Raw genomic sequence first — 27987 nt, 5'->3', positions numbered from 1 at the left:
CCCATTAACTCGTCATTTAGCATTAGGTATATCTCCTAATGCTGTCCCTCCCCCCTCCCCCCACCCCACAACAGTCCCCAGAGTGTGATGTTCCCCTTCCTGTGTCCATGAGTTCTCATTGTTCAATTCCCACCTATGAGTGAGAACATGCGGTGTTTGGTTTTTTGTCCTTGCGATAGTTTACTGAGAATGATGTTTTCCAGTTTCATCCATGTCCCTACAAAGGACATGAACTCATCATTTTTTATGGCTGCATAGTATTCCATGGTGTATATGTGCCACATTTTCTTAATCCAGTCTATCATTGTTGGACATTTGGGTTGGTTCCAACTCTTTGCTATTGTGAATAGTGCCGCAGTAAACATACGTGTGCATGTGTCTTTATAGCAGTATGATTTATAGTCCTTTGGGTATATACCCAGTAATGGGATGGCTGGGTCAAATGGTATTTCTAGTTCTAGATCCCTGAGGAATCGCCACACTGACTTCCACAACGGTTGAACTAGTTTACAGTCCCACCAACAGTGTAAAAGTGTTCCTATTTCTCCACATCCTCTCCAGCACCTGTTGTATCCTGACTTTTTAATGATGGCCATTCTAACTGGTGTGAGATGGTATCTCACTGTGGTTTTGATTTGCATTTCTCTGATGGCCAGTGATGATGAGCATTTTTTCATGTGTTTTTTGGCTGCATAAATGTCTTCTTTTGAGAAGTGTCTGTTCATGTCCTTTGCCCACTTTTGATGGGATTGTTTGTTTTTTTCTTGTAAATTTGTTTGAGTTCATTGTAGATTCTGGATATTAGACCTTTGTCAGATGAGTAGGTTGCAAAAATTTTCTCCAATTTTGTAGGTTGCCTGTTCACTCTGATGGTAGTTTCTTTTGCTGTGCAGAAGCTCTTTAGTTGAATTAGATCCCATTTGTCAATTTTGGCTTTTGTTGCCATTGCTTTTGGTGTTTTAGACATGAAGTCCTTGCCCATGCCTATGTCCTGAATGGTATTACCTAGGTTTTCTTGTAGGATTTTAATGGTTTTAGGTCTAACATTTAAGTCTTTAATCCATCTTGAATTAATTTTTGTATAAGGTGTAAGGAAGGGATCCAGTTTCAGCTTTCTACATATGGCTAGCCAGTTTTCCCAGCACCATTTATTAAATAGGGAATCCTTTCCCCATTGCTTGTTTTTGTCAGGTTTGTCAAAGATCAGATAGTTGTAGCTATGCGGCATCATTTCTGAGGGCTCTGTTCTGTTCCATTGATCTATGTCTCTGTTGTGGTACCAGTACCATGCTGTTTTGGTTACTGTAGCCTTGTAGTATAGTTTGAAGGCAGGTAGCATGATGCCTCCAGCTTTGTTCTTTTGGCTTAGGATTGACTTGGCGATGTGGGCTCTTTTTTTGGTTCCATATGAACTTTAAAGTAGTTTTTTCCAATTCTGTGAAGAAAGTCATTGGTAGCTTGATGGGGATGGCATTGAATCTATAAATTACCTTGGGCGGTATGGCCATTTTCACCTTATTGATTCTTCCAACCCATGAGCATGGAATGTTCTTCCATTTGTTTGTATCCTCTTTTATTTCATTAAGCAGTGGTTTGTAGTTCTCCTTGAAGAGGTCCTTCACATCCCTTGTAAGTTGGATTCCTAGGTATTTGATTCTCTTTGAAGCAATTGTGAATGGGAGTTCACTCATGATTTGGCTCTCTGTTTGTCTGTGATTGGTGTACAAGAATGCTTGTGATTTTTGTACATTGATTTTGTATCCTGAGACTTTGCTGAAGTTGCCTATCAGCTTAAGGAGATTTTGGGCTGAGACGATGGGGTTTTCTAGATATACAATCATGTCATCTGCAAACAAGGACAATTTGACTTCCTCTTTTCCTAATTAAATACCATTTATTTCCTTCTCCTGCCTGATTGCCCTGGCCAGAACTTCCAGCACTATGTTGAATAGGAGTGGTGAGAGAGGGCATCCCTGTCTTGTGCCAGTTTTCAAAGGGAATGCTTCCAGTTTTTGCCCATTCAGTATGATATTGGCTGTGGGTTTGTCATAGATAGCTCTTACTATTGTGAGATACGTCCCATCAATACCTAATTTATTGAGAGTTTTTAGCATGAAAGGTTGTTGAATATTTTCAAAGGCCTTTTCTGCATCTATTGAGATAATCATGTGGTTTTTGTCTTTGGTTCTGTTTATATGCTGGATTACATTTATTGATTTGTGTATGTTGAACCAGCCTTGCATCCCAGGGATGAAGCCCACTTGATCATGGTGTATAAGCTTTTTGATGTGCTGCTGGATTCGGTTTGCCAGTATTTTATTGAGGATTTTTGCATCAATGTTCATCAAGGATATTGGTCTGAAATTCTCTTTTTTGGTTATGTCTCTATGAGGCTTTGGTATCAGGACGATGCTGGCTTCATAAAATGTGTTAGGGAGGATTCCCTCTTTTTCATCTGTTGGAATAGTTTCAGAAGGAATGGTACCAGTTCCTCCTTGTACCTCTGGTAGAATTCGGCTGTGAATCCATCAGGTCCTGGATTCTTTTTGGTTGGTAAGCTATTGATTATTGCCACAATTTCAGAGCCTGTTATTGGTCTATTCAGAGATTCAACTTCTTCCTGCTTTAGTCTTGGGAGGGTGTATTTGTCAAGGAATTTATCCATTTCTTCTAGATTTTCTAGTTTATTTGCATAGAGGTGTTTGTAGTATTCTCTGATGGTAGATTGTATTTCTGTGGGATCGGTGGTGATATCCCCTTTTTCATTCTTTATGGCATCTATTTGATTCTTCTCTCTTTTCTTCTTTATTAGTCTTGCTAGCAGTCTATCAATTTTGTTGATCTTTTCAAAAAACCAGCTCCTGGATAAATTAATTTTTTGAAGGGTTTTTTACGTCTCTATTTCCCTCAGTTCTGCTCTGATTTTAGTTATTTCTAGCCTTCTACTAGCTTTTGAATGTGTTTGCTCTTGCTTTTCTAGTTCTTTTAATTGTGATGTTAGGGTGTCAATTTTGGATCTTTCCTGCTTTCTCTTGTGGGCATTTAGTGCTATAAATTTCCCTCTACACACTGCTTTGAATGTGTCCCAGAGATTCTGGTATGTTGTGTCTTTGTTCTCGTTGGTTTCAAAGAACATCTTTATTTCTGCCTTCATTTCATTATGTACCCAATAGTCATTCAGGAGCAGGTTGTTCAGTTTCCATGTAGTTGAGCGGTTTTGAGTGAGTTTCTTAATCCTGAGTTCTAGTTTGATTGCACGGTGGTCTGAGAGACAGTTTGTTATAATTTCTGTTCTTTTACATTTGCTGAGGAGAGCTTTACTTCCACCTATGTGGTCAATTTTGGAGTAGGTGTGGTGTGGTGCTGAAAAAAATGTATATTCTGTTGATTTGGGGTGGAGAGTTCTGTAGATGTCTATTAGGTCCACTTTGTGCAGAGCTGAGTTCAATTCCTGGATATCCTTGTTAACTTTCTGTCTCGTTGATCTGTCTAATGTTGACAGTGGGGTGTTAAAATCTCCCATTATTATTGTGTGGGAGTTTAAGTCCCTTATACCTTTTTAAGACAAATAGAGTAGCTATCATTTTACACATTTGGGTTATGAAAATTTTGAAAAATTTGAAATTCAAATAGGTTAAAGGGAATTATCCAAAGTCATATAACCAGTAGGTTGCTGTTCTGACTCCCAATATGATGCCCTTTCCTCCACGGTATTGCCTGTAGTTGTTTAAACCATGGTAATTTTCATAATATTGACATAAATATGCCTGGGTTTGACATTTCATTTTCTGAACCTTGATGAGAAGAGTCCATCAACAAGAAAGACATTATCTCAGGAAGAATTTTAGTACAAACACACACACACAGAGATGCATACATACACACAGACATATATATACCTATAATCACATATGTAATAATGTTTCTCTATATATGACTATTAGAGCAAGTATTAATCAAATATTGATGCATAGAGAGAGTGGGTGTGTTACCTGTATTTGATCCAAATCTTCTTTAATTTTAAACTCTTTTTCTGGAGACATCTTCCTGTAACATAAAATGTTTTAAAATGCATCATGATATTTTTAAATGCCTCACTGCTTTGCTTTCTTGAGGAGGACTTTTTAAATGATTTTAAAATAATGAAATTTTTTTTAAACAATTCATATTTCTAAGAGATATAAAATTCATACAGGCTAAATTACAAACAACTGAATAACATTTCTCAAACTAACTTCTCTCTGGTATGATTAAAATGTGAAAAGACATGCGGTGTTTGGTTTTTTGTCCTTGCGATAGTTTACTGAGAATGATGTTTTCCAGTTTCATCCATGTCCCTACAAAGGACACGAACTCATCATTTTTTATGGCTGCATAGTATTCCATGGTGTATATGTGCCACATTTTTTTAATCCAGTCTATTGTTGTTGGACACCGCATGTTCTCACTCATAGGTGGGAATTGAACAATGAGAACTCATGGACACAGGAAGGGGAACGTCACACTCTGGGGACTGTTGTGGGGTGGGGGGAGGGGGGAGGGATAGCATTAGGAGATACACCTAATGCTAAATGACGAGTTAATGGGTGCAGGAAATCAACATGGCACATGGATACATATGTAACAAACCTGCACGTTGTGCACATGTACCCTAAAACCCTAAAGTATAATAAAAAAAAAATGTGAAAAGACAGATATTCAAAGCATATTGGTCATTTTTTCTTCTCGGGTCATTTTTTGTTAAAGGTCAAAGCCATTTGTCCCATGAATTTCTTTTCAGGATTTGTGGAATTCTATAAAGTTTGACTTTATAGTTTCCTTTAAAAATTATTTTAATATTATGGTTTAACCAGGCAAATTCAAATGCAATAATTATTTTAGAATACTAAAGAAAATATTTATTTAATAATGCTACTGTATAATAATACATATACACAAAAAATAAATAACTTTTTATAAGAATAATACAATTAATAAGTACAGTAGAAAAGAACAGCCAAGACTGTGGAGTTAACAAATTACAAAGCATGAGCTAGACCATCAAAGAAACAATGTAAATGCTTTTTTCCTAAAATTAAAGATTTAATTCTGTTCACCTATTTCTGAATGTATTGTGGTTCAATCTCCTCTTCCAGTCCATTTTTGGTTCTTTGTTCTTCCCTTTTTAGCTTTATCCCATAATCATATACTGGTATGGTTATAAAAACACGTTATTTTGCCAATTTTATGTTTTTAAAAGCTTATTCATGAGTTATGTTTATTTAACTTTAAATTGTTTGTATAAAAAGAAAATACAAATTAACAAGAAAAAAAGATTAACATGTATATTTATGTCTTACTTTTCTGAATCCTCAGATTTTCCTTTGTCTTTTTTCTTCACTGTTTTCACAGCTTTCTTTGTTCGATTATTTGTAGGCTTAGTTTTCTGTATAATTTTATATAAGCCAGAAATAAAGGGTTAAAAACACAATAAGTTATAGAAAGATATGATAATATACATTATTAATGTACATTTTACTCTAAGAGTCACTATACAATGTTTCAGGAAAAATTATCTGCATAGAAGCAAAACAAAATGACACATCTGGTCTGTCTGTAATAGTGCTTTACGTGGTGTAAGTTGTATATAAGCTAACACATATTAAAACATTTAAATTTTTCTGACAATATCAATTATGTTATAATGTGGCATATGCCTTCCTGAAAATCACCTTACTACACAGAAACATGCAATAAAACCTGTAGGATATATGGGGGAAAGGTGTTAGGTGCACATCTTGCAAAAACCTTGTTGGTGATATATTTTTAAAAATAAAAACCTAAGAAAAACAGTACTATAGTACACAGTTAAATCATTAAGAATATATAAATACCATGAGAAATACAGACTTTTATTTTGAGAAAGACCTGAAACTTGTTTGTGAAAGTCAGCATTGAATAGGTTGCAACTTGTGAGTTATCGCACAGTGGAAGGAAATTATCTGAAATTAAAATGTCATACCACCAGATGTGTGCTGGTGTGGCACACTATACACAGGTGAACCAAGGTAAATGGAGAAAGTTGCTTTCTGCTTTTTTTTTTTTTTTTTTTTTTGAGATGGGAGTCTCTCACTCTGTTGTCCAGGCTGGAATGCAGTGGCACGATCTCAGCTCACTGCAAGCTCTGCCTCCTGGGTTCAAGCAATTCTCCTGTCTCAGCCTCCTGAGTAGCTGGGACTACAGGGGCACGCCAACACGCCTGGCTAATTTTTGTATTTTTAGTAGAGACAGGATTTCACCATATTGATCAGGCTGGTCTTGAACTCCTGACCTCAGGTGATCCGCCCGCCTTGGCCTCCCAAAGTGCTGGGATTACAGGCATGAGACACTGCACCCGGCCCTTCTGCTTTCACTCATTGTTTTTGCAGTTTAAAATGCTTAAGCACATGTGAAATTCAAACTATGCTCAAATTGTTCAATTATGTTGGAACAAGTTTGCATTTCAAAACAAATACTATAGCGGAACTAATCAAGTTTTAAAGTATTCTTGAGCTGCTGTGTAGTAGAAGATCATTTTATATAAGAAAGTAAGGGAAAAAATTAACAATTAGATTATTAAAAATTTTAGGATATTTGGACAAGATAGCTGACTAGAACCATCTCATATGCACCATTCTCACAGAGCAGAAATGAAAGGGGCTGGTGAACATTGACCCTGCAGGCCAATCATCTGAGAAACCACGTTACTATCCATCAAGGCAGCAGGGTAACACAGAGAGCAGAGAGGAGTGAGGTGGGGCACCAGCATGTCTGGGCTCAGTGCAGAGCCAGAAGAACCTTTCAATATGGGAAAGGTTGAGTAAGTGAACCATTTGCCAACATGTGAAAGGGTGAGAGCCCCTAGGGGGATTCAGCTCTCCACAGGGACCTGTGCAAGACTGGGAGTGGGAGAATCCCCCTGGGCCCCCACCAACTCCACCACATTTCTAGACTGAGGTAGGAGCCACTGGCACACTTTGTGGGGGCAACTCTTGCATCCACAGTGACCTCTACAAGCCTTGGGCCCAAGGGCAGACCAGCACCAATGTCACTGCCCCAGTAAAGACCACAGTTACAGTGCCTGGGAGCTGTATGATTTATCCATGTCTTCTTGCCAGAAGAGGCTCAAGGCCAGCTTCTGGACTAGCAGGCCCACTTTGGGCCGAACTCGGCTGGCCATTCCACCCACCCCCACCACTAGTAGCCAGGTGGGTAAGGCTTGCTAGAGCTTCCAGCCCAGCAGTGCTGCTTTTGTGTGAACTCAGCTGGAGGATGCAGTCTCCTGTTTTCCCAGGAAGTATCCAGAGAGCTGAGCAGGTGACCCCATCCACCCCTCCCACTGATACCCATATGGGCAACACCTCCTAGAGCTTCCAGCCCAGTGGCCATGCTTCTGTGTAAACTCAGCGGAGGGTGCACCTTCCTGTTTGTTCCAGGAAGCATCTAGACTATAGAGCAGGCATCCCTGCCCACCCCCACTGCTGGAAGCCAAGTGAGCCGTGCCTGCTAGAGCTTCTAGCTCAGTGGTCCTACTTCTGCCTGAATTTGCCTCCTGCTGCCCTGGAAACACCGAGAAGGCAGGGCAAGCAACTCTATCCACCCCTGTGGTTCTCTAAAATAAATCAATCAGACAGAAACAAAGAAAAAAGAATGAGAAAAAAAAAAAAACTCTGAGAAATTTGGGGTTAAGTAGAGGTCAAATCTATGACTGATTGGTTCCTGAAAGAGGCAGGGAAAAAGCAAGCAACCTGGAAAACATATTTTGCTATGTCATTGATGAACACTTACCCAACCTCGCTAGAGAGGACAACAATTAAATTCAGGAAATACACAGAGCCCCTGAAAGGTATTACATAAGAAGATAATCCCCAAGACACATAATCGTCAGATTTTCAAAGGTCAACACGAAAGAAAAACTGATAAAGGCAACTAGAGAGAATGTGCGGGTCACCTACAAAAGGAACCCCACCCATCAGTTAAAAGTGGACCTTTCAGCAGAAACCCTACAAGCCAGAAGAGATTGGGTGGGGGGTGGCCTATATTCAGCATACCTAAAGAAAAAAATTTCCAGCCAAGAATTTCATATCCAGCCAAACTGAATGTCATAAGTGGAAGAGAAATAAGATCCTTTCCAGGCAATCAAATGCTAACAACATGATAGCGAGATCAAACCCATACATATCAATATTAATACAGAATGCAAATGGGCTAAATGCCCAAATTAAAAGGTACAGAGTGGCAAGCTGGAAAAAGAAGCAAGACCCAATAGTATGCTATCTTCAAGAGATCCATCTCACAGGCAATGACATCCATAGGCTCAAAATAAAAAGACAGAGAAAAATTTACTATGCACATGGAAAACAGGAAAAAGTAGGAGTTGCAAACCTAATTTCAGGCAAAATGAACTTTAAGCAAATAAAGATCAAAAAAGGTAAAGATGGGCAGTACATATTGGTAAAGGGTTCAATTCTGCAAGAAGATTCTAAACATATACACACCCAACATAGGACCGCCCAGATTGATACTCAGGGTAAGCAAGTTCTTAGGGACCTACAAAGAGACTTAGACCCACACACAATAATAGTGGGAGACTGCTATTAAACAGAGGTCCCCACTGACAGTATTAGACCATTGAGGCAGAAAATAAACAAAGATATTCAGCACCTAAACTCAACACTTGACCAGTGGACAAACAGACACTACACAAGTCTCCACCCAAAAACAACAGAATATACATTCTTCTCATCACGACACAGCACATACTCCAAAAAATCTAACTGGCCATAAAATAATCCTTAGCAAATTAAAAAAAAATCAAAATCATACCAACCACACTCTCAGACTACAGCAAAATAAAAATAGAAATCAAGACTAAGAAAATCACTCAAAACCATACAATTACATGGAAATTAAACAACCTCCTCCTGAATGACATTTGGGTAAACAATGAAATTAAGGCAGAAGTTAGGAAGTGCTTTGAAACTAATGAGAACAAAGATACAACATACCAGAAACTCTAAGACACAACTAAGGCAGTGTTAAGAAGGAAGTTTATAACACTAAATGCCCAACATGAAAAAGTTAGAAAGATCTAAAATTAACAACCTAACATCACAACTAGAAGAAGAAGAGTAAACCAACCTCAAAGCAAGCAAAAGGCAAGAAGTACCCAAATCAGAATTGAACTGAAGAAATTGAGATACAAAAAAAATACAAAAGATCAACAAATCCAGAAATTGGTTTTATAAAAAAAAATTAATAAGATAGACCACTAGCTAGACAAATAAAGAAAAACAGAGAGAAGATCCTGATAAACACAATTAGAGATGACAAAGCAGATGTTACCACTGACACCACAGAAATACAAATCACCATCAGAAACTATGACCGCCTCTATGCACACAAACCAGAAAATCTACACTAGAAATGAGTACATCAAACTAGAAATGGATAAATTCCTGGACACATACAACCACCCAAAAATCGTCCAGGAAGAAACTGAATCCCTGAGCAGACCAATAACGATTTCCAAAATTGAATTAGTAACAAAAAGCTTACCAAAAAAAGGCCAGGACCAGACAGATTCACAGCCAAATTCTACCAGATATATAAAGAAGCGCTGGTGCCATTCCTACTAAATGATTCCTACTAAATTCCTACTAAAATGATTCAAAAAAACTGAGGAGGAGGGACTCCTCCCCAACTCATTCTATGAGGCCAGCATCATCCTGATACCAAAACTTGGCAGAGACACAACAAATAAAGAAAACTTCAGGCCAATATCTTGATGAACATAGATGCAAAAATCTCCTCAACAAAATACTAGCAAACTGCTTCCAGAAGCACATCAAAAACCTAATCCACCATGATCAAATAGGCTTTATCCCTGGGATGCAAAGTTGATTCAACATAGGCAAATCAATAAATCTGATTCACCAAATAAATAGAACTAAAAACCAAAACCATAGTATTATCTCAAGAGAGGCAGAAAAGACTTTCAATAAAATGCAACTCTCTTCATGTTAAAAACCTTCAATAAACTAGGCATTGAAGGAACATACAAAAAAATAATAAAAGCTATCTATGACAAAACCACAGCCAACACCATATTGAATGGGCAAAAGCTGAAAGCATTTCCCTTGAAAACCAGCACAAGACAAAGATGCCCTCTCTCACCATTTCTATCCAACACAATATTAGAAGTCCTGGCAAGAGCAATCAGGCAAGGGAAAGCAATAAAGGGCATCCAGATAGGAAGAGAGGAAGTGAAACTACCCCCGTTTGACAGCATGATTCTGTATCTAGAAAACTCCATAGCCTTGGCCCAAAATCTCCTTCAGCTGATGAACAATGTCAGCAAAGTTTCAGGGTACAAAATCAATATACAAAATTAGTAGCACTCCTATACAAAAACATCCAAGCCAAGAGCCAAATCAGGAATACAATCCCATTCTCAATTGCCACAAAAAGAATAAAATATCTAGGAATATAGCTAACTAGGGAGGTGAAAGATCTCCACAATGAGAACTTTGAAACACTGCTCAAAGAAATCAGATGACACAAACAAATGGGAAAACATTCCATGCTCATGGATAGGGAGAATCAATATTGTTAAAATGGTCATACTGCCCAAAGTGATTTAAAGATTCAATGCTATTCCTATCAAACTACCAATGTCATTCTTCACAGAAATAGAAAAAGCTATTCTAAAATGTGTAAGGAACCAAAAAACAGTCAGAATAGCCAAGGCAATACTAAGCAAAAAGAATAAAGCTAGAGGCATCACACTACCCAACTTAAAACTATACTAAAGGGCTACAGTAACCAAAATAGCATGGTACTGGTGCAAAAACAGACACCTAGGCCAATGGAACAGAATACAGAAGCCAGAAATAAGGCTGTACACCTAAAACTATCTGATCTTCAACAAACCTGACAAAAACAAGCAATGAAGAAAGGACTCCCCATTCAAAAAATGAGGCTGGAATAACTGGCCAGCCATATGCAGAAGATTGAAACTGTACCCCTACCTTATACCACATTCAAAAATCAACTCAAAATCAATTAAAGACTTAAATGAAAACCCAAAACTATAAAAACTCTGGAAGATAACCTAGGAAATACCATTCTGGACATAGGACTTGGCAAAGATTTCATGATAAAGATGCCAAAAGCCATTTCAACAAAAACAAAAATTAACAAATGAGATCTAAACTAAAGAGCTTCTGCATAACAAAAGAAACTATCAACAGAGTAAACAGGCAATCTAGAGATTGGAAGAAAATATTTGTAAACCATGCATCTGACAAAGGTGTTATATCCAGAATCTATAAGGAACTTAAACAAATTTACAAAAAAAAAAAAAATGACTCCATTAAAAAGGGGACAAAGAACATGAATGGACACTTTTCAAAAGAAGACATACATGTAGCCAACAAACATACAAAAAATGCACAACATCAGTAATCATTAGAGAAGTGCAAACCAAAACCACAATAAAATACCATCTCATACCAGTCAGAATGGCAATTATTAAAAAGTCAAAAAGTAACAGATGCCTGTGAGGTTGAAGAGAAAAGGGAAAACTTATGCACTGCTGGTGGGAGTGTAAATTAGTTCAGCCATTGTGGAAAGCAGTGTGGTGATTCCTCAAAGAACTTAAAAAAGAATTACCATTTGACCCAGCAATCTCATTGTTGGGTATATACCCAAAGGAATATATAAATCATTCTACCATGAAGACACATGCACATATATGTTTATTGCAGCACTATTCACAATAGCAAATACACGGAGTCAACCTAAATGCCCACCAACGGTGGGCTGGATAAAGAAAATGTGATATGTATACTCCATGGACTACTACGTAGGTATAAAAAATGAGATAATATCCTTTGCAGCAACACAGATGGAGCTGGAAGCCATTATCCAAATGACTAGTGCCAAATACCCCATGCTCTTACTTATAAGTGGGAGCTAAACAACAAGACCACATGGATTCTAGGAGAGGAACAACAGACATTGGGGCCTACTTGAGAGTGGAGAGTGGTAGGAGGAAGGGGATTAGAAAAAATACCTATCTGGTACTATGCTTATTACCCAGGTGATAAAACTATCTGTACACCAAACACCCATGACATGCAGTTTACCTACATAACAAAACTGCCCATGTACCCCTAAACCTAAAATAAAAGTTAACCAAAGTGTGAGGTTTGCTGGGAGGAAACAGGTATATTCAAGTGCTAGCAGCTTGTGAGACGGCAAGACTCAAGTCTCAAAAAGCCATCTCAAAATCTCAAGCTGCCTAGAGGGTGTTTAAGGGGAAAGGTGGCATGGAAATGATGCACAGGAGAGGCATGGGGTATAGGTCTGCTTGTTGTTTTCTGATGGCTAGCTGGGGTAACAGACCATCCACTGGCCTGGCTGGTGTAATCTCTGCAGGGGTCTGGTTATAGACTAACTGCTCCAATTTCTTCCTGAAAGGGAGAAAATTGCAACCACCCTCTCTGCTTCCTGCCTGGATTGTTTCAAGATTAGCCTTTGGAATTCTCAAGCAAACAGGTAGTTAGATATATGTGCAGCAAGAAACAAAATGAGGGAGAGGTTACTTCTAGAGTAAACTAGCAACCTGGCTATCCCAGTGAGAACTAAACTTTGACCTGTTCTCTCTCTTGCTGAAATTTCTATTTAAGGAGCCTGGGAAGACATGACCTATAAACCATAAAACCTAAATAGATGCATTTTATTTAACCCTATATAACATTGCTTACTATCCAACCTGACTCTGGCATCACATCACATGACAGATAAAGAAGGAAATCCAAATATTTAACCCCAAAATATGTTTCTTTGCCATATTTTGAAACAGTCCTGCAAAGCCATCTTTTACCAGGGAAATTTGCATCTGTAAATAACTTCTATTAACGTAATTAACGTAATAACTTTCTCCTTTCCTCCCAACCTTGAAGAGATTAGCTGAGAGTCCAGTACCTCTTAAAGGTCTAAACAGGAAATATTTGCCATCTATTGTTTCTAAGGGCAGCCACCTATGAGATTTCATATAATAAGAACCTCCAAGCCCCTTCTCTTTACCTAGACACTCCTTTCTATTGATTCCAGATCTTTAGATAATAATAACTTGACTCTTTCAATCAATTGCCAGTCAGAAAACCTTGAATCCATCTATGACCTGTAAGCACCTCACACACGCATCCCTCCTTCAAGTTGTCCCACCTTTCCTGACCAAACCAATGTATACTTCACATGTATTGATTGATGTCTTATGTCTCCCTAAAATGTATAAAACCAAACTGTAACCCAATTGCCTTGGTCACTCATATTTGGCTCGGGGTAAACTTCTTTAAATATTTTTAAAAATTAGATTAGCTTAATAATAACTACCTATTAAGGCATTAGGTGGTTATTTCTTGTTTTAAACCACAACTCCCAATGGATACCAAATTCACTATAGTGGCAATCTTCTCATAAGTTAAATACACAGCACTGAGATTTTCACCAGCAACAACCCAGAACATAAATATAAGGATGGGACATATTTTCCTACCATCTGCCTGGAGTTTTTCACCCAGAGAAGTGAAAAAACTCCAGGCAGATAGTAGGAAAATCGGACTTCCACATCTGTGATACCCCTCCCCACATTCTGTCCTGCTACAAGCATGCAGAAGAAAATCTTCCCCCACCTCCAAGTTTCTACACTGCGAAAAGTGAGAATGAGGGGGTCAACCAGCTTTCCCACCATGCTGGGTTCCTTGACAGGAGACTTGCACTTGCTTTAACCCTCAGGAAGCATTGTGACTGCCTAAAGGGAGAAATATTACCAACAACAGACAAAGACAAAGAAGAAAAGTAAAACTACCATCCCCAGCCCTGGAAACTCTGCAACTTGACCAAAGGAGATGCCAAATCAGAGTGGCTATTCAGCAGGACCTCAATGTAGAAGGAACATTCATTCCCAAATCCTTTGGCCCAAATCCCTGGTCAGCCTTCCTACACTGCTGGGATAAACCTTTTGGGACCTCCCCAATTCCAGACAAGCAGCACTCTCATCATTTACTAGAGCTGAGGTCAACCAGGGCTTAAGGAGCCACCAAGAGCCCCCCCAAAAAGCAGCAAACCAGTGATAAATACTTGCTAAGCAAATATATCCATTTTTTTTAATAAAAGCCAGAAAGAGAAAATGGGAATAAATAATTCTTCAAAGCAAAGGCATAGGCATATACCCACAAGAAACAACAGCAAACAAGGAACCATAACCTCCCCAAAAGGACAAAGCAAAAACACCATGACTGACCATAACAAGATGTTAATTCATGAGTTCTTGGAACAAGAATTCAAAACAACAGTTTTAAGGAAACTCAATTATCTCCAAGATAGCACAAAAAAGAAATTCATAAATTTACCAGATAAATTTAACAACAAGATTAAAATAATTTTTTAAAACTCAAACAAATCTTGGAACTGAGAAATACATTTGCTGAACTGAAGAACTCATTAGAGGCTCTCAACAGCAGAATGGACAAAGTAGAGGAAAAAAATTCAGTGAAATCTAAGATTGGCTATTTGAAAATACACAGTCAAAGGAGAAAAAAGAAGAAAGAATGAAAAGGAATAAAAATTACCTTCAAGACATAGAAAACTATTTTAAAGAACCAAATCCAAAAATTATTGGTGTTCAAAAGAGAGCTGAGGAAAAGAAAGGGGTAGAAAACTTACCCAAAGAAATAATAACAGAAAACTTTCCAAAACTTCTGAAAGATGTCAATATCCAGGTAAAAGAAATTCTGAGAACACCAAACAGATTCAACCCAAGTAAGACTACATAAAACATATAATAATGAAGCTCTCAAAGGTCAAGGACAAAGAGAATCCTAAAAGAAGCAAAAGAAAAGAAGCAAATAACATATTAAAAAGCTCCAATTTGCCTAGCAACAGACTTTTCAATGAAAACAGTACAGGCCAGGAGGCAGTAGAATGAGATTTTCAAAGTGCTGAAAGAAAACAACTTCCATTCAAGAATACTGTATCCATCAAAATTATCCTTCAAATATGAAGGAGATATAAAGTCTTCTCCAGACAAAATAAAGCTGAGAGAATTCACAACTACCAGACCCATCTTATAAAAAATGCTAAAGGGAGTTCTTCAATCTGAAAAAAAAATAAAACAAAACACTAATGTGCAAAATAAAAAAAAACTTTTCCAGGTATAAAATGCATTGGTAAAATTAAGTACATGAAGAAACCCAAAATACTCTATATTGCAAATGTGGTGTGCAATTTGCTCATAAATCTATTATGAAGTCCAAAGACAAGTCTATCAAAAATAAAAATATTACAGCAACCTGTTAAGAGACTGGTAATATAAAATATGTAAATTGAGACAACTTAGTCAAAATGTGGGGGAGAAGTTAAAGTGTAGAATTGTGTGTGTGTGTGTGTGTGTGTGTGTGTGTGTGTATGTGTTTCCTTTGTTTCTATTCTTTTATTTGGGATTAAAGATAAATTATCATCCCTTTAAAACAACTTGTTATATCTATACAATTTTCTTTGTAAGCCTCATGGTAACCACATCATAAAAACACATGATAGATTCACTAAAAGTCAAAAGCAATAAATCAGAACATATTATCATAAAAAATTACTTAACCACAAAGGAAAACAGTAAGAAATAAAAGAAGGACTCAAAACAATCACAAAATAGGCATCAAAATGGTCATAGTAAGATCTTACTTATCAACAATAACACTGAATGTAAATGGTCTCAATTCTTCAATTAAAACCCGTAGAGTGGCTGAATGAATAAACAAGACTCAATGATATGCTGCTCTCAAGAAACCCTAAAGACACACACAGCCTGAAAGTGAATGGAGTGGAAAAATATATTCCATGTAACTGGAAGCCAAAAAAGAGCAGGAGTAGCTATACTTAGATAAAATAGACTATAACTATAAGATTGCAAAAAGAGACAAAGTCACTATATAATAATAAAGAGGTCAATTCAGCAAGAGGATGTAGCAACTATAAATATCTGTGAATCCAACAACAGAACTCCCAAATATATAAAGCAAACATTAACTAAAGTATAGATCTCTAGGGAGAGATAAACTGTAATACAATAACAGTAAGGGACTTTAAACGACACACAAAATGTAATAGGCCTATCTGGCATTTACAGAACATTTTGCCCAACTGCTGCAGAATACACATTGTTTTCATCAATATATGGAGCATTCTCCAGAATAGACCATATCTTAGGCTACCAAACAAATCTTAACAAAGGCAAAACATAGAAATCATATCAGGTATAATTTGTAACTTAAATAGAAAAAACTATAAATCAATTAACAAAAGGAAAACCTCAAAAAATACACAAACACATAGATGTTACCGTGTTCCTAAACAACCAATGGGTCAATAAAGAAATTAAGAATGACACTTAAAAATTTCCTCAAACAAATAAAAATGGGAATACAACATACCAAAGTTTATGGAATGTGGCAAAGGCATTAAGAAGAAAATTTATAGCAATAAATGCCAGTGTTAAGGAAAAAAGTAGAAAGACTTCAAATAACCTAATGATGAACCTCAAGGAACTACAAAAGGAAAAAGAAATCAAGCCCAAAATAAGTAGAAGAAAAGAAATAATGAAGATTAAAGCAGAAATACATGATATTGAGGCTAAGAAATGTGCAGAAAATCAACAAAGACAAAGTCGATGTTTTGAAAAGATAAACAACATTGATAAGCCTTTAGACTAAGAAAAAAAGAGAAAAACCCAGATAAATAAAATCAGAAGCCTTCCTTCCTTCCTTCCTTCCTTTTTTTTTCTTTTCTTCCCTCTGTGGCCCAGGCTGCAGTACACTCGGCTTGCTGCAGACTCCCTACGTCCAGCTCCCGTCATTCTCCTGCCCTGGCCTGCGGGCTGGCTGGGATTGCCGGTGCACGCCACCACCCCTCCCTCGTTTTTCTCCTTTGGCTGGAGGCGCGGTTTTGCCATGTCAGCCAGGCTGCTCTCCAGCTCCTAGCCTCCAGTGGTCGGCCCGCCTTGGCCTCCCGAGGTGCTGGGACTGCAGACGGAGTCTCGCTCACCCAGTGCTCGGTGTTGCCGGGGCTGGAGTGCGGTGGTGTGGTCTTGGCTCACTGCAGCCTCCGCCTCCAAGCCGCCTGCCTTGGCCTCCCAGGGTGCTGGGATTGCAGCCTCTGCCCGGCCGCCGCCCCGTCTAGGAGGTGGGGAGCACCTCTGCCCGGCCACCCATCGTCTGGGAAGTGAGGAGCACCTCTGCCCGGCCACCCATCGTCTGGGAAGTGAGGAGTGCCTCTGCCCGGCCACCCATCGTCTGGGACGTGAGGAGCGCCTCTGCCCGGCCGCCCCGTCTGGGAAGTGAGGAGCGCCTCTGCCCCGCCGCCACCCCGTCTGGGAAGTGAGGAGCGTCTCTGCCCGGCTGCCCTGTCTGGGAAGTGAGGAGCTCCTCTGCCTGGCCGCCCCGTCTGGGATGTGGGGAGCACCTCTGCCTGGCCGCCCCGTCTGGGAGGTCTACCACAGAGGCCAGAAGCAATGTGGGGGCTGGACGTGGTGGCTTACGCCTGTAGTCCCAGTACTCTGGGAGGCCAGGGCGGGTTGATCACTTGAGGCTAGGGGTTCGAGACCAGCCTGGCCAACATGGTGAAACATATGAAAAATACAACAGACAAATCAACCAACCAACCAAGCGACAACAAAACAGGTCTAACCTGGAGTCATACTCTAATTTTTTTTATTTTCCTCCCTTTCTGATCTTTTATCCCACTTTCTTTTTCTTCCTCTTCCTTCTTCTTCTTTGTCAAATAGAGGATTGAGTTATTATCATTGATCCATACAAAGTCCCTCTCTCATTTATTTTCTTTAATTCCCACCACCTATTTCTATTCCCCGTCTTCCCATGTGAAACCTTCCTAATATGTTTGATATACATCTTTTTGTTTGTGCTTTTAAAAAATAAAAATAAAAATAAAAAAATAAAATCAGAAGCTAAAAAGAAGAAATAACAACTGAGACCTCAGAATACAAAGAATCACTAGAGACTACTATGAACAGCAATAGTCAACAAATTGGAATACCTAGAAGAAATAGATACATTCCTGGACACACTCAACCTACCAAGATTGAACCATGGAGAAATAGAAAACATTAGCAAACCAATAATAAGTAACAAGATCAAGGTGTAATAGAATGTCTCCCAACAAAGTTAAACCCAGGACCTGATGGTTTCACTGCTGGATTTTACTGAACATTTAAAGATCTAATACCAATCCTACTCAAATCTTTCAAAAGTAGAAGAGAAGGGAGTGCTTCCAAATGCATTCTACAAGGCCAGCATTACCTTGATAACAAAACCAGACAGAGACACAGCAAAAAAAGAAAACTACACACCAATATGACTGATGAATATAGATGTAAAAATCTGCAACAAAATACAAACCAAATTCAATAACACATTTAAAGATCATTTATGGCTAGGTGCAGTGGCTCACATACGTAATCCCAACATTTTGGGAGGCTGAGGTAGGAGGATCACTTCCACCCAGGAGTTCAAGACAAGCCTGGGCAACATAGTGAGACCTCATCTCTGTAAAAAATAAAGAACAATAGCCAGGCGTGGTGGCACACACCTGTGGTTCCAGCTACTAGGGAAGCTGAGGGGGAAGGATTGCTTGAGCCCAGGAGGCCAAAGCTGCAGTGCAAGATCACACCATTGCACTCTAGCCTGGGTGACAGAGTGAGATTCTGTCTCAAAAAAAAGAATCAATCACCATGATCAAGTAAGATCCATCATCCCAGGAACATAAAGATGGTTCAATGTTTACAAATCAATAAACATGATATATCATATTAACAGAATCAAGAAGAAAAACCATGATTATTTCAATAGCTGCTGAAAAAGCATTTGATAAACTTCAACATCCTTTATGATAAAAACCCTCATCAAAATAGGTATAGATGGAACATAACTCAAAATTATAAAGATCATCTATAACAAACCCACAGCAAACATTATACTGAATGGGGAAAAATTGAAGGTCTTTCCTCCAAGGACTGGAACAAGACAAGGATGTCAACTTTCACCACTTTTATTAAACATAACACTGGAAGTCCTGGCCAGAAAAGTTAGGTAACAAAAAGAAATAAAGGGAATCCAAATTGTAAAGGAAGAAGTCAAATTAGCCTTGTTCACAGATAATATAACCTTATACCCAGAAAAACAGAGTCAACCCCCAAGAAAACTGTTAGAACCAATGAACAAATTCAATAAAGTTGCAGGATACAAAATCAATGTACAAAAATCAGTACCAATTATATACCATTTCACTGAACTGAAAAAGAAATCAAGAAAACAATCCCATTTAAAACATAAATAGTGTTATGTTTAATAAAAGTGGTGAAAGTAGGCATCCTTGTCTTGTTCCATTCCTTGGAGGAAAGGCCTTCAGTTTTTCCCCATTCAGTATAGTGTTAGCTGTGGGTTTGTTATAAATGACCTTTATTATTTTGAAGTATGTATGACCATACTGCCAAAAGCAATCTACAGACTCAATGCAATTCCCATCAAAATACCACCATCATTCTTCACAGAACTAGAAAAAAGAATCCTAAAATTCATGTGGAATGAAAAAAGAGCCCACATAGCCAAAGCAAGACTAAGCAAAAAGAAGAAATCTGGAGGCATCACGTCGCCTGACTTCAAACTATACTATAAGGCCATAGTCACCAAAACAGCGTGGTACTGGTATAAAAATAGGCATATAGACCACCAATACAGAATGGAGAACCCAGCAATAAAGCCAAATACTTATAGTCAACTGATCTTTGACAAAGCAAAGAAAAACATAAAGTGGGGAAAGGACACCCTATTCAACAAATGGTGCTGGGATAATTGGCAAGCCTCATGTAGGAGAATGAAACTGGATCCTCATCTTTCACCTTATACAAAAATCAACTCAAGATGTATCAAAGACTTAAATCTAAGGCCTGAAACCATAAAGATTCTAGAAGATAACATGGGAAAACCCTTCTAGACATTGGCTTAGGCAAAGACTTCATAACCAAGAGCCCAAAAGCAAATGCAACAAAAACAAAGATAAATAGATGGGACTTAATTAAACTAAAAACCTTCTGCACAGGAAAAGAAACAATCAGCAGAGTAAAGAGACAACCCACAGCATGGGAGAAAATTCTCACAACCTATACATCTGACAAAAGACTAATATCCAGAATCTACAAGGAACTGAAACAAATTAGCAAGAACAAAACAAGTAATCCCATTAGAAAGCAGGCTAACGACATGAATAGACAATTTTCAAAAGAAGATATACAAATGGCCAATAAACATGAAAAAAATGCTCAACATCACTAATGATCAGGGAAATGCAATACAAAACCACAATGCGATACCACCTTACTCCTGCAAGAATGGCCATAATCAAAGAACCAAAAAATAATAGATGTTGGTGTGGATGCGGTGATCAGAGAACACTTCTACACTGCTGGTGGGAATGCAAACTAGTACAGCCACTATGGAAAACAGTGTGGCAATTCCTTTAAAAATTACAAGTAGTCCGGGCGCAGTGGCTCATGTGTGTAGTCCCAGCACTTTGGGAGGCCGAGGCAGGCAGATCACGAGGTCAGGAGCTCAAGACCAGCCTGGTCAACATATGAAACCCCATCACTACTAAAAATACAAAAATTAGCTGGGCGTGGTAGTGGGTTCCTGTAATCCCAGCTACTTGGGAGGCCGAGGCAGGAGAATTATTTGAACCCAGGAGGCAGAGGTTGCAGTGAGCTGAGACCGCACCATTGCTCTCCAGCCTGGGTGACAGGGCAAGACTCCATCTCAAAAAAAAAAATAAATAAAATAAAATAAAATACAAATAAACTACAAGTAGACAGTAGATCCACCATTTGATCCAGCAATCCCATGACTGGGTGTCTACCCAGAGGAAAAGAAGTCATTATACAAAAAAGATATTTGCATATACATTTTTATAGCAGCACAATTTGCAACTGCAAAAATATGGAACCAGCCCAAATGCCCATCAATTGATGAGTGGATAAAGAAAATATAAATATATATATAAAAGTATTCATCAATCGATGAGTGGATAAAGAAAATATAAATATATATAAAAGTATGTAAAATATAAAAGTATTCCACGGAATAATGTGTGTGTGTGTATGTGTGTGTGTGTATATATATATATTTCTGAGATTTTGGTGCATCCATCTATCCAGGTTGCTGTGAATGACATTATTTCATTCCTTTTTATGGCTGAATATATATATATGTATACACACACACACACACACACACACACATATACATATACCATGGAATACCATGGAATACTACTCAGCCATAAAAAGGAATGAAATAATGTCATTCACAGCAACCTGGATAGATTTGGAGACCATTATTCTAAGTGAAGTAACTCAGGAATCGAAAACCAGACACCGTATGCTCTCACTCATAAGTGGGACCCAAGCTATGAGGATGCAAAGGCATAAGAATAATGCAATGGATGTTGGGGACTCGGGGGAAAGGATGGGAGGAGGGTGAGGGATAAATACACATTGGGTACAGTGTACACTGCTTGGGTGATGGATGCACCAAAATCTCAGAAATCACCACTAAAGAACTTAGTCATGTAACCAAAAACCTATTCCACAGAAACCTATTACAATTTAAAAAAAAAGAAATGTGCTACATATACACAGTGGAATATTATTCAGCCATTCAGCCATAAAAAGGATGGAATCCTGTCATTTGCAGCAACATGGATGAAACTGGAGGCCATTATATTAAGTGAAACAAGCCAGACACAGAAAGACAAATAACCCATATTCTAATTTACAAGTGGAAGCTAAACAATGTGTACACATGGACTTACAGTGAGGAATGACTTGGAAGGGTCAGTGGGTGGGCAGGGAGGTAGATGATGAGAGATTATTTAATGGGTATGTCAACATACGTTATCTGAGTGATGGGAACTTAAAAGTCCTGACTTCACCACTATGCAGTCTATGCATATAACAATATTACACTTGTACCCCATAAATTTATATAAATAAAAAAATTAAAAATAAAAATAAAAATTAGAAATCCCATGTTCGACATATTCCATAACCATTATTCTCTCCCCACCATCCTATTTCACCAATTGCCATGTTAAATTTCCTTTTCTGAAAACAGACCACTTCTCAGATTTCTTGGTCACTACCCTTGTGTGGATATAACAATTACTTCCACAGTTCTCCTTCACACATCTACATCATTATGAGAAATTCTTTAAGTAATTTATAACAAGAGAAGGTACAGTCATTCATTGACTACATTTCACATTTATATAGTATTAGAAATGTGGTCCAGCAGACTTTAATATATTTTAGAATATTGAAAGCTTAAGTGAAGAGTGAAGCAGAAATGATGTGCACGGGCTGAGACAAAAATGGTGGTGGCAAGATGGCAAAATAGAAGTCTACACTGTTCATCCCCTCTGTTGGAACACCAAATTTTAACAACTATCTACACACAGGAAAGCACCATCACAAGAACTAAAAATCAGGTGAGCAATCACAGTTCCTCGTTTTAACTTCATATTGCCAAAAGATGCATTGAGGAGGGCAGAAGAGACAGTATTAAATGCTATGCTATTCATCTGCTATCACAGTGCAGCAGCCATGTGGGGTGGAGAAAGAATCTGTGCACTTTAGGAAGGGAGAGCACAACAGTGGGGGGACTTTACAATGAACCCAGCGCTGCCCTGTCACATCAGAGAATAAAGCCATGCTGGGCTCAGCCAGCACCCACACATGGAGGGAGCATTTGCACCAGCCCTTTCCAGAGGGGAACTGACCATACTAGTGGCTGAGCTTGAGTTTCTTGGCAATCCTCAACATCATGGACTGAAAGGCTCTGGGGTCCCAGGTACACTTGAAAGGCAGTCTAGGACACATGGACTGCAATTTCTAGACTATTTGTAGGGCTAGGGTTGGGCTCAAAGCCAGTGAACTTGGGTGGCACGTGACCTACGAAGATACCACTTGGTATGGCAAAGGTAATGCTTGTGCCACCCTTCCCCCAACCCCAGGCAATGCAGCTCAGCAATGAAAGTGACTCCCTCCTGCTTAAGGAGAAGGGAGCAAAGAGTAAAGAGGACTTTGTCTTGCATCTTGGATACCAGCTCAGGTACAGTAGGATAGGGCACCAAGGCCAACTATTCCAGGCCCTCGCTCCTGGACATTTCTAATCACATGCTGGGCCAAAAGGGAGCATGCTGCCTTGAAATGAAGGACCCAGTACTAGCAGGACTCATCACCTGCTGACTAAAGAGCCCTGGGCCCTGAATAACCACCAGTGATATGCACGGAGTACACTGTGGGCCTGGGCTCTGAGACATGGGGGCTTCAAGGATGACTCAGGACATTCCAAGCTATAGAGGCTATGGTGAAAGACTCCTTCTGTTTGAGAAAATAAGGGGGAAATGTAAAGGTGACTTTGTCCTGCACCCTAGGTATCAGCTCAACCACAGTGGGGTAGAACAACAAGCAGGCTCTTGGGGTCCCTGAGCCCAGGCTGAGACTTCTGGATAATATTTCTAGACCTTACCTGGGCCAGAGGGGAACCCACTGCCCTGAAGGGTGAGTCCCAGGCCCGGAAGCATTCACCACAAGCTAAAGGAAGAGACCATGAGCTTTAAGTCAGCATCAATGGTGTGTACAAGCGGAAGCCCTCATGATCCAGTTGTCGTGGCCACAGGGAGGGGCTTCTCTGCCTATGCAAAGGCAAAGGAAGACTGGGAAGAACTTTGTATCATGGGTTGAGTTCCAGCTTAGCCATAGCAGAAAACATCAGGTAAAATGCTAAGGTTTTTTACTCTCATCCCTGCCTCCCAGATAGCATCTCTGAACACACTTAGGGCTTGGGGGAACACACCACCCTGAAGGAAAGGGCCTTGGGAAAGGCCCAGTGCTGTGCTGGCTTCAAGTGTGACCTGGCACAGTCCCAATGGTGGTGACCACAGGGGTGCTTGCACAACACACCCCCCAGTTCCAGATGGCTCAGCAGAGAGAGAGAGAGAGACTCTGTTCCTTTGAGAGAAAGTAAGGGAAAAGAAGAAAAGTCCCTGCCTGGTAATCCAGAGAATTCTTCTGGATCTTATCCAAGACCATCAAGGTGATACCTCTAAGAGTCTGCAAAAAACACAGCATTATTGGGCTTGGGGCCCAAGTCCCTTCAAATACTTCAAAAGTCTTCACAAGAAGGACAGGCACAAACAAGCTCAGACTGTGAAGACTACAATAAATACCTAACTCTTCAAAATCTAGACCCTTATAAACATCTACAGGCTTCAACACCACCCAGGAAAACATAACCTCACCAAATGAACCAAATAAGGCACCAAGAACCAATCCTGGAGAAACAGAGATATATGACTTTTCAGAAAGAGAACTCAAATAGCTGTTTTCAGAAAACTCAAATTCAAGATAATACAGAGAAGGAATTCAGAATTCTATCAGATAAATTTAACAAAGAGATTAAAATATTTTAAAATAATCAAGCAGAAATTCCAGAGTTGAAAAATGCAATTGACATGCTGAAGAATGCATCAGACTCTCTTAATAGCAGAACTGATCAAGCAAGAGAAACAATCATTGAGCTTAAAGACAGGCTATTTGAGTTTTTTTTCCTTTTTTTTTAAATTATGCTTTAAGTTCTAGGGTACATGTGTACAACGTGCAGGTTTGTTACATATGTACACATGTGCCATGTTGATTTGCTGCACCCATTAACTCGTCATTTACATTAGGTATTTGTCCAATGTTATCCCTCCCCCACACCCCTATTTGAAAATACACAGACAGAGGAGACAAAAGAAAAAAAATACACAATGAAGCACACGTACAAGGTCTAGAAAACAGCTTCATGGGGGCACTTTAAGAGTTATTGGCCTTGAACAGGAGAAAGAGATAGGGTAGAGAGTTTAGTATCAAACAACTTCCCAAACCTACAGAAATATATCAACATTCCAGTATAAGGTTATAGACTAGCAAGAAAATATAACCCAAAGAAGACTACCTCAAGGTACTTAACAATCAGACTCCCAAAGATAAAGGATAAGGAAAGGATCCTAAAAGCAGCAAGAGAAAAGAAATAAATAACATACAATAGACCTCAAATATGTCTGGCAGCAGACTTTCAGTGGAATACTTACAGGCCAGGAGAAAGTGGCATGCCATATTTAATGAGCTGAAGGAAAAAACCTTTTACCCTAGAATAGTATAGCTGGCAAAAATATTCTTTAAGCATTGAGGAGAAATAAAGACCTTTCCATATAAACAAAAGTTGAGGGATTTCATCAACATCAGACCTGTCCCATAAGAGATGCTAAAGGGAATTCTTTTATCTGAAAGGAAAGGATGTTAGTGAGCAATGAGAAATCATCTGAAGGTACAAAACTCATTGGTAATAGTAAGCACACAAGAAAACACTGAATCATGTAACACCATAACTGTGGTGTGTAAACTACTCTTGACTTAAATAAAAAGACTCAATAATAAAACAAACAAAAATAATAACTACACCAGCTTTTTTCAAGACATAGTACAAAAAGAAAAAAATTAACAACCAAGTGGATGAAATTAAAGTGTAGAGTTTTTATGAGTTTTCTTTCCATGTGTATGTCTGTCCATGCAATCAGTGTTAAATTGTCATCAGTTTAAAGTTATGGGTTATAAGATAGTACTTGCAAGCCTCATGGTAACCTCAAATCAAAAAACATGCAAGGAATACACAAAAAATAAAAAGCAAAAAATTAAAGCAAACCACCAGACAAAGTCACCTTCACTAAAAAAAAAAAAAAGACAGAAGGAAGAAAGATAAGGCTGTAAAACAACCAGAAAACAAATTAAAAAAATGGCAGGAGCAAGTCCCTACCTATGAATAATAACACTGAATGTCAATGGACTAAACTTTCTTATCAAAAGATATGTGATGGCTGAATGGATTAAAAAAAAAAACAAGAACCAATAATTTGTTGCCTACAAGAAACATACTTTACCTATAAAGAGATACATAGATAGAAAATATAGGAATGGAGAAAGATATTCCATGCCAGTGGAAACCAAAAAAAAGCAGGAGTAACTATACTTATACTAGACAAAATAGATTTCAACACAAAAACTGTAAGAAGAGACAAAAAAGGTCATTATATAATGATAATGAGGTCAATTCAGCAAGAGGATATGATTGTAAATATATATGCAGTCAATACTGGAACACCCAGATATGTAAAGCAAATATTATTAGAGCTAAAGAGAAAGATAGATATCAATACAATAATAGCTGGAGACTTAAACACCCTACTTTTTTTTTTTTTGGAGATGGCATCTCGCTCTGTCACCCAGGCTGGAGTGCAGTAGTGCAATCTCGGCTCACTGCAACCTCTGCCTCCCAGGTGCAAGCAATTCTTCTGTGTCAGCCTCCCAAGTAGCTGGGACTACAGGCACCTGCCACCATGCTCGGCTAATTTTTTTGTATTTTTTAGTAGAGACAGGGTTTCACCATGTTGTCCAGGCTGGTTTTGAACTCCTGAGCTCAGGCAATCTGCCTGCCTCAACCTCTCAAAGTGCTAGGATTACAGGCATGAGCCACTGCCCCCAGCCAAACACCCTACTTTTAGCATTGGAAAGATCTGTGAGATAGAAAATCAACAAAGAAACATCAAACTTAATCTGTACTATAGAACAAATGGAACTAATAGATATTTATAGAACATTTCATCAAACGGTTGCAGAATACACATTTTTCTCCACAGTGCATGAATCATTTTCAAGGATATACCATATGTTAGGTCACAAAACAAGTCTTAAAACATTCAAATAAAACTGAAATAATATCAAGCATCTTTCCTGACAACAATGAAATAAAACTACAAATCAATAACAAAAGGAATTTTGGAAACTATACAAACACATGGAAATTAAACAATATGCTCCTGAATGACCAATGAGTCAATGAAGAAATTAAGAAGGGAACTGAAAAAATTCATGAAAGAAATAATAATGAAAACACAATATACCAAAACCTATGGGATACAGCAAAAACAGTACTAAGAGGAAACTTTATAGCTACAAGTGCCTGCATCAAAAAAGAAGAAAAATTTCACATAAATAACCTAATGAAGCAACAAAAAAACTAGAAAAGTAACAGCAAACCAAACCCAAAATTAGTAGAAGAAATAATAAAGATCAGAGCAGAAATAAATGAATTTCAGATGAAGAAAACAATACAAAAGATCAATGAAACAAAAAGTTGGTGTTTTGAAAAGATAAATAAAATTGACAAACCTTTAGTCAGACTATGAAAAGAAGAGAAAGACTGAAATAAATAAAAATCAGATATGAAAAAGGAGATATTACAACTGATACCACAGAAATTCAAAGAATCATTAGTGGCTACTATGAGCAATTATATGTCAATGAATTGAAAAATCTGAAAGAAATAAATTTCTGGACCCATATAACCTACCAAAATTGAAACATGAAAAAATCCAGAACCTGAACTGACCAACAAAAAGTAACAAGATCAGAGCTGTAATAAAAAGTCTCCCAGTAAGGAAAGCCCAGGACCCAGTGGCTTCACTGCTGAATTTTACCAAACATTTAAAGAAGTAATACCAACCCTATTAAAACCATGCCAAAAAATACAAGAGGAGGGAATACTTCCATACTCATTCTACAAGACTAGTATTACCCTGATGCCAAATCTAGACAAAAGCTCTTCAAAAGAAAGGCCTATATGCCACTATTTCTGGTGACTATTGATGCAAGAATTCTCAACAAAACACTAACAAAACACATTCAACAATACATTAAAAGGATCACTCATCATGACCAAGTGGGATTCACAATATGCAAAT

The 27987-nt window shown here is 38.4% G+C and overlaps 1 protein-coding gene across 1 annotated transcript in view; it reads right to left on the bottom strand.

Moving 5' to 3' along the window:
• CCDC7 (coiled-coil domain containing 7) overlaps positions 1–27987 on the bottom strand; it is a 434096-nt gene that overhangs the window by 289133 nt on the left and 116976 nt on the right. Inside the window, 2 exon segments of the mRNA XM_063637339.1 lie at positions 3993–4047; positions 5340–5425. Coding sequence (XP_063493409.1) covers positions 3993–4047; positions 5340–5425 — 141 coding nt within the window.

This window comes from Symphalangus syndactylus, chromosome 4 (assembly GCF_028878055.3).
Source record: "Symphalangus syndactylus isolate Jambi chromosome 4, NHGRI_mSymSyn1-v2.1_pri, whole genome shotgun sequence".
Classification (NCBI taxonomy): domain Eukaryota; kingdom Metazoa; phylum Chordata; class Mammalia; order Primates; family Hylobatidae; genus Symphalangus; species Symphalangus syndactylus.
The sequence above is the reverse complement of the archived record's forward strand: the minus strand, read 5'-3'. Positions and strand labels throughout refer to the sequence as shown.